At 43.0% G+C, this 14,538-nt stretch overlaps 1 protein-coding gene across 1 annotated transcript in view; it reads right to left on the reverse strand.

Annotated features, from left to right (window-relative positions):
• Positions 1–8,263, reverse strand: part of ext1b (exostosin glycosyltransferase 1b) — a 95,046-nt gene extending 86,783 nt beyond the window's left edge. Inside the window, exon 1 of the mRNA XM_017454580.3 lies at positions 6,481–8,263. Within this exon, the coding sequence (XP_017310069.1) occupies positions 6,481–7,427 (947 nt within the window). The 5' untranslated portion in view covers positions 7,428–8,263. The remainder of the gene's footprint in view (positions 1–6,480) is intronic.
• Between the last annotated feature and the right edge of the window lie 6,275 nt (positions 8,264–14,538).

Consider the following 14,538-nt stretch of genomic DNA (forward strand, 5'->3'; position numbering starts at 1 on the left):
AGGCTGATGAATCCTAGTGAAGTGGACCCCATAAAAATGCCCCCTCGGGCTGTTTACACCCCCATGCTCCAGAGTGAGGCAGACGGGAAGACTTGTTCCTGCTGGACCTGGTCCACAGAGGTCATACAAAAGTAGGCCAAGTCTCCTGTCCATGAGTCCGGCCAGAGCTGAGGAACATCTAATAAGCGTGAGAAAGGCACACAAGACTTCACAAAGAAAGAGTATGATGATGCATGAGGTCAATGGCTCATTTGTATTCCAAAACCCCATTCCAACCAATCATCTAAAAGGCCAATCATCTGACCGAACAAAAAGGCTAGCTCAGCTCACGGAGAGCAAACACAGGAGCCGTTTACTTTCTACGTCCTAGATCTCCCAACCCTCATAATCCCCCAAATCCATCCAATACCGTGCGGCTCTTACGGAAAAATAAAAGAACACGTACGGCTTCCTGACAAAGCAGCAAGTTTAGATAGATCTGCGGTCCTGTTTACAATTTATGAGCGACTGAATCTGCGCAAAAAGGTCTGTCAGGTTCAACTGAGGGCTGGAATTAGACCATCAAACTCTCATGCTAGCCTGATGTCACAGCGACACTCGCCAGGTTCACTGGACTCTCAGTAACCGGGGTGTGACTGCATGTAATTTACTGCAATCCATTCTATTAGTTTGCCTTATTATTCTATTGGACTATTATTATTACTCTATTAACTGGCTTTTAGGAGAAACCTGCTCTCCCTCATGTCCTTCAGCGGATCCTGACAAAGGATATGATTCAACTTCGCAAGCAAAGCTAAAATGGCTTTTGAAAGTATTATCTCAGAGGTATGATGCATCACGATGGCCTTCGTGTTGAAAAATGTGATGTACCTTGTTGAAATAAGCATTCTGTTAATTATGCATCTTATACGAAGAGCCTACGAGAGCTGCACTTTTCAGAAAGTCAGATAGCTCTAGATAGCAACAACCAACACGCATTATACGTTATACGGTTACATGACATCATAACGGTTACATAGAGCTCAATAGCTTTCAAACAACTCCAAAGGTTACTGCCATTTTAGCCGACTTTGGAGCTCTATTTCTGCTACACAGCTCATTACGTTTCAGTCGATCATTTAAGTCCCCAGGTCAGATACTTCGTTTATTCAAGCTAAATTTTGGGGAGAATTTATAAACTTTTTATTTATTTATATATAAATCGTCTGTATAAATAAATACGACACAGACAAAAATGCACAGTTTTGCATTTTTTTTCTTCTTCCATGAAAAAACATATTCAATTTAATTCATAATATTCTGTGAAAAGCACCGAATCAAAATCTCCAAGCCAGTATTGTGAACTGAATCCAATCCTGACCACTGTATCGTGTACACCTCTTTGATCTCGGTTTACTCCAGTAAACACTATTCCATCTTGGCACGGGTATTTTGGTGAGCCAGTGGTCCCCTCTTGACACACGCCTTTCAAGTAACGTGGCGCAAACAATTTTCACACAAACGTCCTTACAAGTCCTTTGATCTCGAAGACACAGAAAGGAAACTGTCCTCTCAGAAGAGTCCTCAATTGGGAGCCAATCAACAGTCTGGCATTGTAAAGGACTTTTCAAAGGGAAAAGCCAATTGCCTGCCTGCCTCTTGTTTCCGAATGGCTTTTACCACTTCATATTCCACATATGAGCATCAAGTGGTGCATGACACACCAAGAAAACAAAAGGGGACTTACAGAAAGTCTTCCTAACCTTGTAAACTTTATCCTTAAACTATATTAGCCCTTCCAAAGGCTTACAGTGGACAGAAGCAGTCCGTCAGTTACAGCCATAGATGTAGGACACAAAGGTCCTGACCTTGCTAGCTGCAGAGGGTTTCGGGGATTTGTTTTTAAGCTCAAGTTGTCAAATTTAATATGGAAATAACAATATGGAATAACAATATAATAATATGGAAATAACTTGGTGGAAGACCATAGTCTAATATGTGGAGAAATGTGCATTCCAAGCAGTGTTGACTCATTCTCCACTGATCGAAGAAGACACTTAAGGTTTTCCCATAGACTTAATCTCCCATTATGTTTCGTGCTCACAAGATGCTACGCTTCCAGATTTTAGCTTCTTACCGAAAGGTATGCAATATACACCTGGCATAGCTAGGATTATTAGAGAACATTCGATATATGCGAGTGTTCACACCTAGCCAAATCAGCCTAACTAGTTGGCGTGACATGAGCTGATTGATGTAATGTTTGCTGCAGGGTACATGGCACTTTTAATGTCGTGCTGGGTGATTTTCGGTATGTTCTTCTCAAGACCGCACGTTTAGATATACACATTGAAATTTCCATGAACACTATTCAGAATACGAATCCAATACGAAGGAAAAACTCCGCCTCCTTAACTTGATAAATGCCACCTCCTACAGCCCGCGCTACCCCAAAACGTACACTTTTAAACACACGATTACTTTTGTTTCTAAAAGCATCAAACATCATATCTGATCAGAATGAATATTTTAGTCAGAGTTATTGCGCCTCCTGTCTATCACGCGCTGTTCGATTGACGCGCACGTGTGGAACGCGTTCATTCTGTGGAGTTTAATGGAGACTCGCTCGCTGTCAGGACGAGGCTTTATGTAAAATAAAACGTGGCGTGAATTTCTAACATTTATGAGGATATAAGGATAAAAATGTCATTTCTGCGCTGAAGAAAACATGTCTGGAACACATTAAACGGCACACGCGTCTGCCGCGGCGTCCGACACGACGGGCCACGTTAATACGCTTACGGGTTTGTTTGAAGCGCTTAATATATAACACTCATGTTTTGGACGACCCGGATCGTGCGCTTTTCACGCAGCAGCTCACTCTGTGACTCCGTCTTTCTCAGATGGGTTTTATTCATAGGAATGCGTTTTCACCGTTGCGAAGTGACGTCACTAATCAACATTTTACCGATTAGTGGCAACCAATTGGTACGGTACTTCAACAAATAGTTACAGGATAAGTCTGGTGGGATTAAGGACATATAAAATCGTGATATAGCAAATCATATTTCTGCAGACATGCGAGCACCGAGTTAGGGATTTTCTGCTCATCATTTTTCCCTGAGGGAATGTCAATATGATAATCCCCTTGAATGTGGGTGAGCAGGACAGGCAGAACCCGTAGAAACGTCACAACGAGGACGAGCGTCAAGTCCACACACACGAAATACGGTTGTAGATATACAGATAAAGTATACAGAATAAGATAGCTAGCATATGCCTCAATCTAGTTAGGCAGAGACTGTTATTAAAGACATTGTAAATACTTTTAACTGTTACAGAACTAAAAACATGGAAAGATAAACATCTACATAGAGCGTGCTCTCTCTCTCTCTCTCTCTCTCTCACACACACACACACAAAATTAAAAAAATCCACTGATTAAGATAAGGCAGTCACACCACATTATACACAGAAATATATAATAAACCACCAGTAATTAAGCAGAACACTATTTGGACTAATTAGCTCCACATTAGCATTTTACACACACTCACTCACACTCTCTCTCTCTCTCTCTCTCTCTCTCTCTCTCTCTCTCTCTCTCTCTCTCTCTCTCACACACACAATTTATTAATGCAATAACAATGCAGAAACAAATAACAGAAGCAGAAGGGAATCCTGCCAGCAAGACTTGCACACCGGATTTTCACAAGCATCCTTGTTAATCTCAGTCTAATCCACACTGTACTAAAAGCACAAGTAACCACACAGTGCATTTATTTCATTCATAATTAAACGCCTGGCATAAAATGGGCTTGTAATCGAATAATAATAATAATAATAATAATAATAATAATAATAATAATAATAATAATAAAAAACACACACTCATGGTTCACTACACACCGAGAGAAAGAAGTCCATTCTGAACCATAAAGTGTATAAAATGGGGAATAGAGAACAGAGCGCTCCCCGAATAATTCCTGCAAATTAACATCAAACATGGCCATGGGCAATTGATAGACTCAAACACTTTCCCTTCCTCTCTACAAGATGATCTGAAGGAATTTCAACTCGCCCCGTCAGAAGCGGCCGACATGACAAATCGTGATGGAAATTTGCCATAAAAAGTCAGCACGGGGTGGGGTGGGGATAGGGATAGAGATTTGGCTAACCAGAGCGATCTGACCGCTGTCCTTGAATGGCCGGAAGCACAGCCATACAGCCAACAGAGGAGAAACACTCGGGTTAAATTTAACCAGGTTAAATATTAAAACGGCCTTTCAAGTCAAGTTCCTTCTCCTGGACCTCTGCAGTACAAATATTATCCGTCCACGTCTGCACGCTGACTCATTTTCCAGGAAACACAATCTGTTGAATTGGAGAAAATGGTTTCAAGACAAAGATGGAACAGCAGCCAGATTGAATATCCACCATGGACCAGGGAATTATAATCATTTCCTCCATCTGTATCTGATCAATTTGACAACTTCCACAAATCACTGAGATGGATAGGATATGTGTGCTTCCCCAGCTTATAGGCAGTGACCAGTGGGAGCCTTTGAAGGATCTCAATGATTCCATTGTTTACCAATGCATGGCACTGGAGACCTATTGCAGCATGGTAAATGGAAGAATTTGGCCTCCAGCACCAGATTTGTACTCCATGTGTGGTAGACACACAGCTGGACCACCGGCACGTCAAAACGGGCCGGGCAGTGGTTGCGCTGTATTGTGGCTTGCCTAGTAATAGTGTTACGCAAAGACAATGCTCAAAACCTCGAAGCTTAACTCTGGTCAAGGAGAAAGTCCGAGATCGATAGGAATTCTCAAAAAGCCGTGCTTCGGGTCTTGGTAGAAGTACGAACTGGCCGCAACACCAAGCTGGATTCAGCACTGAAACCACGAGTGATGCAATACATGTAAAACTCGAGGTTAGTTGTAGATATGAGCAGCATACTGTTAGAAATGAGGGGGAAAACTGTCAGCTGGTCGAAATGTTCCACAGTTTTTATAATAGTTGAGCCAACTCAGGAACACAGCTTTCTACTAAGGTTCCACAAGAAAACATGCATAAACACCTGGAATCACAATCAACCAATGGCTGAGGAGTTCACCAACAGCAAGTGGAGCGATGGATTGGATTGGGCAGTCCAACAGGAAAGATGACATTCAAATAAAAGAGGAAAAAGTGCTTTCAAACAGTCGCGTACAAAAACCTCGCATGAGCTTCAGGCTTAATTAGCTAATTTAATCAACTCCACCAGCCCCCCCCCCCCACCAGATACTCACAAAAAAAAAAAGCAGCAATAAAACATGCAAAACCATATCAGATGCTGTATTTCTGCTTGGATCAGCTTGCTCATGTTCCCAATGCACACGGACACGCATGCACACCGCACACACACACCCAATTAACGTCAGTGTGTCCTGCTGAGCAGCACCTCTGCAGTGCCATGGGAGGTAAGGGTTTGATGCCAAAAATATCCCTGCACATTAGTGCCATAGCTAAGCACGAGTGGGAGGCTGAGCAGCAACCTAACCCAGGTGCGATGACACACTCGGCATGAAGCGAGAATACGAAGAAGTCAGCGATGAATATTCGTTATGAACTCGTTACGAACTCGTTACAGATTTAAAAGATGTTCAACATTCAATGACCATTAACAACAACAGGTTTGCAGTTAAAAAAACAAACAAACAACAAAAAAAAAACAACACACACTGGAGTGTTTACGAATTATATTAGAAATTCCAGACCCCTAACTTTGACAGCAGGCAATCCTTCTTCACGGTAAACCCACTAACATGCTTTCATCTTAACCTGCAGTCATTTTTTTTTTTTTTTTTTACTAGAATAAAGCTACAATTTGTTTGACAGTTATGAAAGCTTCCCTCAACACGCTGGGTTTTGGTGAAGCGTATCAAAAGAATGAGTCAGAAGAAAGGTAAAACGCCAGAGTGCAATATGAGAGGAGAAATTCCTTCGCTGGAAAGCGTGAGAAGTGATTTAGCCTGCACACTTTCGAATAAGCTACAGACTGAGGGTCCTTAAAGCATCTAATCTGGCATTCAACGACTATTTCTCCTGCATGTCAATAGCCACTAAAAGTGAACTCCATTCTGTGGGAAAGCTCACGGTTTTATAGTTCCCAGTGTTACCATTTCAAACAGTCCTTAGGTTGAGATGTTTAACACGTCCCAATGCATTCGCTTGCTAATGGATGGTTATTTTGATAAGCCTTGGACAGGACTTGTAACAAAAGGGATTCGATCAATCATCAGATGAAGACTTTTTCAAAACCGGTGCTACTAAAACCAGTCAAACCTTTTGGATTATTATCAGACATTCAAAAATAACTCACACAGGGGTAGAGGGGCCCCTCAGGGCCGGGATTAAATACTTTGCATTTTCAAAAGATGGAAAAACGGCCTCTGGAAAACCGGTGAGAAGGTGCAGAATGGTTCGGGCCTGCGGAGTTAATATTCAGGACTTACTTGTCGTACTCTGCGTTGTCCCGGTCGCAGCGTGCATCCTTGTGCTTCTGCCAGTCCTTCCCATGTTTACATGTGGTCAGCAGGACCACATCTTCTGCGTTATGGACGTGATACAAAGCGTTCCTCGTGTCCGAGCCAATCCCTGTGAGATAGCGCTTGCCTTTGAACACGAGCATGTACTTCCGAAAAGGTGGGATCGTGTTGTACTTGAGGTATCCCCTCTCACCACCAGTTTTTGGATGCTCCTTGGGGAAAAGTGGGATGGACACGTCGAAGCGTGGCCGAAAGGTCTCTGTGCTGATGCTGGCCTTGGCTAACATGGCCTGGCCGATGTCAAAACCCAGGTCCTCCGTATAATCGGGCCAGGTGCCCGAGTACAAGTTGAAGATCAGGTGGTTCCGGCCGTCGTTCCACAGCGGTAAGCTCTGCACCTTGGCTCGCAGGTTGTGCACATAATGCGGGGAGAGCTGGTCCCGGTCCAAGGTGTCCAAGCTCAGCACGAAGACACACGCCTGGCCCGGGTCGGACGTGTAAAAACGGGAGGTCTCGATCGTAGCCAAAATGTTCAGGTAGCTCTCGGAGATCTTCTCGCCCTTCTGCTGCGGGTACACGTACACCTTGAAGCCGTTCCGGCGACATAACGAGAAGTCGAAGCACGAGTCCATGCGGCAGCGTTTTCCTTTATACACGCTGGCGTGCACGTCCCGCTTGTGCCTGGGAGACGTGTGGATGTTGTACTCCTCCGCGTCGGTTTGGTCCCACGGGCTGAAGGAGTTTAAGCGGTCGGAGAAGTGCGGCCACGGCTGCTCGGAGCGGCGATATCCGTGACGGCTGCGCTCATGCCGGCTCTTTCCGCCCGGGGACACCGGGATGCCCGCCAGGTAAAAGAGCAGGAGCAGGAAGGCGCCGGTGAGCAGCGAAACCAGGTAGCGCTTTTTGGCCTGCATTGGGTCCTGAGAGCCGCCGGGCCCTGCGAACGTCTGCGAACAAATCTCGAAGTTTGTCTCTCACCGCCTCCGGATACTGCCACGCCGCTCCGCCATCTTCCAGCCTGCCAGGATTCCCGAGCCGCCTGAGCGTCCCTCTGCTTCGGATACCGATCCCGTGCCGAGCCGCTGATCCAGCGCATGTGGGCGACTTTACCGGCTTATTCCCGCACTCTCCCTCGGCTGACTAGTACGAGCATTTCAAGCCCCATAGCTGACTGTAAACAAACCTGGTGTGCTCCTCACGGATTTACTTCACCCATTAAAACCCTTCCAGTCTGTTATGAACTTCCGGCGAGTCGCACAGCACTGCTACTTTTTAATCCCAGTGGAGCGATTGATATTAATAATAATAATAATAATAATAATAATAATGATGATAATGATGATAATGATGATGATGATGATGGAGAGGGTTGATCGCTGTCTGTATGATCCCAGCTCTCCTCACTCCTCCGCTCACTTCAACTCCATGCAATCCTTCTCAGAGTATGAAAGGTGGAGGTCACGTCATCCTAACCACACTAACCTTACAAATCCCTGCATTATAGCCTACTCTTATTCCTTTCATCTCTTCCGAGCGTCACGCGCAAGAAGTAAATCCTTTCATGAGGACCGCAGGATTGAAGCAGAGAGAGAGAGAGAGAGAGAGAGAGAGAAGACTTCGTGAGTCGAGGTTTCTCCAGGAAATAACGTGAACCGAGTAGTTCAGTCCCGTCTTCCTAATCACCGTTTGCTCAGTTGTTCCGATTGTTACTCTGTTACATTCCAATCTCGACACGACGGCGGATTACGTTACGTCCCATCGCGCTGCATTGTGCGCTCTCATTGGACCGTGTGCCACCGGAAGAGGCGGGGCTTCCACAGCGCACCCATTCATTACCGGAGTGCAGTCCATTTAATCGAGGTGGGACGTAAAGTGCGTAACGTAACGCGCATTAACGAGTCTAGTACTACAGCTGGAGCAATGCATGTGCTGACCGAGCCTACTATCACAACACACCCTACAGGAAATATGGAGAACCATGAAAACACTTGTTACATGGTTTCACATCATATTCATTCAATCCAACCTGCAGCATCTATTCTGCACACAACCAGTCAGTCTCCATACACATAGTTGGAATGAACATCATTTCTGTATTTGCTTCTTTAATTAGTTTAACAAAATGTAGGCTGACTTTCTTCGCAACACATCTCCTACATGATTGCCGTTTCTCAGCGTGGCTCAAGGTCCCGTTCCAGGACCTTCACGCTATCTCGTCCATCAGTGGTGGGATGAACTTCCAACCTCAATCCGGACCACAGAATCTGTCACTGTCTTCCAAAAACAGCTCAAGACCCACCTCTAACGTGAGCACGTAACTAACCCCTGAAAATGCCAACCCCCACATTATCAATAAAATAAACAATAGAATAACATGGCACGGAAATCAATTAAAAGATCTTGTATGGTGGCACTACTTGTTACTATTGTTCTCCGCTTGATCGATCGCTTTGCTTGTATGTCCTCATTTTGTAAGTCCCTTTGGATAAAAGCGTCTGCTAAATGAATCAATGTAAATTTAAACGTCTTTGGTCTTTGTAAACACACACCGAGTCGTCTCTCCCAATCATGATGAACTCAGGTTAACACATTATGCATTATACGCATTATACTGGATTTTTTCCTGGTGCACCATGGCCTTCTTCTGTCAAAGGCATTCTTAAAGGCTGAAATATATATATATATATAATAAGTGTTAATTTCCCCTATGCAAGGAGACACCCTGTATAGCTGGTTTAAAAGGATGAGACATAACACCTAACTACGGAAGCCCTAAGAGGCCATGCATTATTATTATTATTATTATTATTATTATTATTATTATTATTATTATTATTATTATTATTATTATTATTAAGTTCTCTTTCTTTTTTTTTCTCTCGTGATCTCGACTTTTAATTTTCGTGTGATCTCGAAATCACACCACCATCTTTCAAACATCATTCTGTAGCCATGCAGAGGTCCTGGTCCGTCAAGTTGGCTGGGTAATAAAACTGACTACACGTTCAGGGTCGCCATATTGTCTTCGACGTAAAGTTGTAGACATGACAGCCTACTTCTCAAGTGTTGGAAGTTGTCCATTACTGACAGGAATATAGAGTTACTTCAGCTTGAGTTCCTGAGCAAAGTAAAAATGAATTTGTTCATCCATGATGCTGCAGGATAGTGCTACACTTTTACTGCCTCCCGAACAATAAAAACGGCATGTTGTTATGTCGAGTACACCCTCATCACACAACTCAAAGATGTTTTCATGATACACGATATTTCTCATGCGGTTAAGTTTGCGAACAAAGTACAAGCGAATCAGCAGTGCTGCGTTAAACCATTCATTCATTCATTCATCTTGAGCTTGAGACTATCTCTGGAACACTGGGTGCGAGGTGCGAATACACCCTGGATTGGATGCTAAGTTGATCTCAGGACACCACACACATAGGGGTGGGATGGTTTTTTTCGAGGGAGGTGGGAGGAAACCGGAGAACCCAGAGGAAACCCACGTGAAACTCACGGTAACTCGAGCTCAGTATCCAACAGGGCACCCTGGAGCTGTGAGACGGCAACACTGCCCGCCGTGCCACCTTGCCGCCTGCATTTAAATGATGTTTTACAAAAATAAACGATTTATTCGTTCATGGATAAGTGAAACGATTCTTAAAAATTTCATTGTATCTTCCAAACAGCTTAATACTGACCATGTGACATTGTGCAACATGGTCAGTATTAAGAAAGCACTGACAATGCACGCAGCACAAATTACAGAAGACTCTTAATACATAATTGAATAAAAACGTTTATTCCCTCATAAATATACCGGAGGAGTTCTCTGCATCACTCCCTTGCTATCTGCTCCTCATTTACTCCACAGCCACCCTGCTGGCTGGAACTGGGCATTAAATCCCATTATAATGACTTATTAATGATCATTATCAATCATAACTAATCACTTTCACTTTTGCTGAAGAATCTTTTTTTTTTTTTTTTTAAAGTGGTGGACAGTAACTGATGGGACTGGAGCAGCTGGTTGTTGGAGAGGTGGGTTATCTACAGGATTGGCTTTTGTTCCTTGCTGCAGATAAGCGGCCCTGCTCTAAAGCACTTCCTTCTCCACACAGCATAGCAACCTGCGATAAAAAGCCTCAAATTTGGGCCGTTGTAAACAAATACTCTTGTCTGAAGGAGGTGCATCATGGGTGCAGAGAGTTCTAAGATCAGGGAGAGACAAAACAGCCTTTGAGAGTCCTCCAGCAGACCCTGATTCATGGCCCGATAAGGCCACACGAGATGATGTAACACGCTGCATTCCCAGAGACTCCTGGGTACAGTGATACGGAGCAGGTACAGGAGACAACAAGGTGAGACAATCCCACAGCCAAAACACACCCTTATGGGAAAACCTCAACAAACGGATACATTAACAGTGGAATTTAACAGCAGAGGTCGTGGAGATCTAAGGTCTGAAATCTTTCAAAAATGAGGTTTTCAGAAAAACGGTTATAAAGTCGAGTGCAAATATTAACATCGCTTTAGGAGAAAATGAAGGCAAACATTAATTATAGCACCGTGTTATTGTTCGGTTTCATAAATTCCTTTATCAGATGTAATGAAAATGATGAAATAGTGTATGAGGAAATAAAACGTTTTGTGTTTGCGGTGGACAGGGGTCAGCATGGGCACTCTGACCGGTCTGAGGGTACGCAGCAAACTGTGATGCACTGTGTGTTCTGACACCTTCCTATCATAGCCAGCATGAATTTATTTCAGGAGTTTGTAGCTACAGTAGCTCTTCTGTGGGATCGGACCAGACGGGCTAGCCTTCGTTCCTTACGCGCATCAATGAGCCCTGGCCGCCACTGACCCTGTCGCTGGTTCACCGGTTGTCCTTCCTTGGAACACTTTTGGTAAGTACTAACCACTGCATACGGGGAACACCCCACAAGACCTACCGTTTTGGACATGCTCTGACCCAGTCGTCTAGCCTTCACAATTCGGGTCTTGTCAAAGTCGCTCAGATCTTTACACTTGCCCATTTTTCCTGCTTCCAACACGTCAACTTCGAGAACTGACTGTTCACGTGCTGCCTAATATCTCACACCCCTTTACAGGTGCCACTGTAACGAGATAATCAGTGTTATTCACTTCACCAGAGGTCATACACTGCCTTCTTCAGGTCAGGTCTGGAGAGTGAGAATGTCATTGCAAAACTTCTTTTGACATCTTATGCTCTGGATTAAAGTACGTACACTGCCAGTGAACCTTTCTGAACACATATCCACAGAAACAAAAAAATAAATAAACTCATGTTCAGTCAAATAAAGACTTCTTCCTGTTCCACTCTCAAATATTGCAAAGGGGCTGTAAATGAGTTTTTACCGAGTAAAATTTAATGTAAAGGCTAGTGTACCTGTTTTGTAAACCAGATATTGTAAGAATGCAAGTCACTGCAAGCCTAGATTTGTCTTAAAGTTGATATTAGACAGTGTTAGTATCAATTGCAACACAGGTGCAGCTAAAAAAAATGATTAAGTTATTTTTTCCCCATAATTTAATTAAAAAAAGTGGAACTTTCGTATATTCTATATTCATTACACATAAAGAGAAATATTTCAAGTCTTTTCTTGTTTTAATCTCGATGATTACGGCTTACAGCTCATGGAAATCAAAAATCCAGTATCTCAAAATATTATATAAAGAATAAAAGAATTTATAATACAGAAATGTCGACCTGAGAAGAGCTCTAATCAGATAATTAACTCGAACACCTGTAAAGGTTTCCCGAGCCTTTAATCTGTCAGTCTGGTTCAGTACACAACCACAATCACGGGGAAGATGAAAGTACATTTACATTTCATTTGGAAATCAAGGTCCCAGAGTCTGGAGGAAGAGTGGAGAGGAACAGAATCCAAGCTGCTTGAAGTCCAGTGTGACGTTTCCACGGTCAGTGATGGTTTGGGGTGTCGTGTCATCTGCTGGTGTCGGTCCACTGTGTTTTCTCGAGTCGAGAGTCGATGCAGCGTCTACCAGGAGATTTTAGAGAACTTCATGCTTCATCTGCTGACGAGCTTTATGGAGATGCTGATTTCCTTTTCCAGCAGGACTCTGCACCTGCCCACAGTGCCAAAACTTCTAGTAACTGGTTTACTGACCGTGGTGTTACTGTGTTTGATCGTCCAGACGACTCTCCTGACCCGAACCCCATAGAGAATCTACGAGGGACACCAGACCCGACGATACAGACGAGCCGAAGGCCGCTATCAAAGCGACCTGGGCTTCCAGAACACCTCAGCAGTGCCACAGGCTGATCGCCTCCACGCCACGCCGCATTCATGCAGTCATTCAAACAAAAGGATTAAAACCCCGACCGAGTATCAGCGCATAAATGAACATCCTTTTCATCAGGTCGACGTTTCTGTATTATAAATTCTTTATTCTAATATTTTGAGATGCTGGATTTTTGATTTCCATGAGCCGTAATCCGTAATCATCGAGATTAAAATTAGATCTATTCAGACTGTCATTTTCCAGTTGGATCTAGATATTTTCTAATAAATAAAAGGTCACAAATATTTCTCAGTTCACTTACACCTATTTCTTACTTTTTTTGATGAAGAATGCACCCTTTATCACCTGACTGTATTTGAAATAATTACCTGCGCCATGTCTTTTTATTAGATCTGATCAAGGCATGAGAACATGTCCATGGCTTATATAAAATGAATCTCTTCGGCCATTGTATTTGTTGTTACGTGGTTTTAGCCCTGATCCATATAAAGATTAATAGATCCATATCACAAGGCATGCCTTCAATACACTGTCATGATATCTTTTGACTTCATACACAGGAATAATTTCATTTTTCATTTTGCTTCCTATTCAAGTAGACGAATATTAATTTTCCTTACAACACTGTATCTATTTCCAGCTTCCAACAGATAAGACGTTCAGAGTCTGCTCACCCCAGAGAGTGAGCTCAGATGATACAGAGCCGGAGGCATTTAGGGAATCGAACCACTACTCCGTGACTAATGCCGGCATGGCCACTGAGTAGGAGTGAAGTGTGAAGTTCTACTCCTCTTTTTTTAACTCTCCCCAATGTCCTCTAAGCGAATGAATCTTTTAAAAATCAAAAAATCTAATAAAAAACAGAGCACAAGCTTTCAAAGCCTGAGTGAGGGTGTGGGGTGGCTAGATACCTCCTTGTTTCTTTATTTATTTAAGTGACCTTTCCGTAGTGGAAAGCCAGCTCTCTGCAACATGAAGGTTTCAATTCTAGAAGATGTAGAAGGGGAGGGCGATGGAGAAAGACTGTGAGAGAGATTTCACTGAGGCAAAAAAAAAAAAAGAAAAACACAAGACTTCAGTGTCTTCAGGGAGACAGAGGCAGTAAATGAAGCGGAAAGGGTTAGATGTGCTGATAGGTTTTTGTCCTCATTAAAAAAAAGCAGAGCTCTTGACTTCTGCACCCCTTCATTTGTATTCTGACACAATTTATTCGGTACAGATTTGGACTAGGGAATTGGGGTATATTTTAGAGGTGAAGTGAGTCTTTTAGTAGCTAAAAGCTAGCCCAAGACCCTTTACATTTGACATACTGTACGTAGCAGGGTGATTAAAAAAAAAGTCTAGGGAGAAAGTCTGCAAATGAGAAAACACTGCACTTTCTATAAAGAGTCGAGAATTCTTTTACTGCGCCATGTAATAATTACACGACTTACATATACTGCCTTTATTTATGAGATTTTAATAAAGCAATATACAGTACATCATTATTTTCATTATTTTAGTGATCCTTATATACATTATATTGTATGTTACATATACTGTTCTTGTATACATATGTACAGAAAACTACATTTTACAATTAGCAAGACTAGAAGAAAAGAAAAACAACAACACTGCTGCCTGGCCTGTCATTTAGTTCAAAAGAAACAGAGGAGTGTGATGTTAACACATTGCACACACACACACACACACACACACACACACACATTTGGGCCTCTCTTTCATGACACACGGGGAGGATGT

Source organism: Ictalurus punctatus, chromosome 24 (assembly GCF_001660625.3).
Source record: "Ictalurus punctatus breed USDA103 chromosome 24, Coco_2.0, whole genome shotgun sequence".
Taxonomy (NCBI): Eukaryota; Metazoa; Chordata; class Actinopteri; order Siluriformes; family Ictaluridae; genus Ictalurus; species Ictalurus punctatus.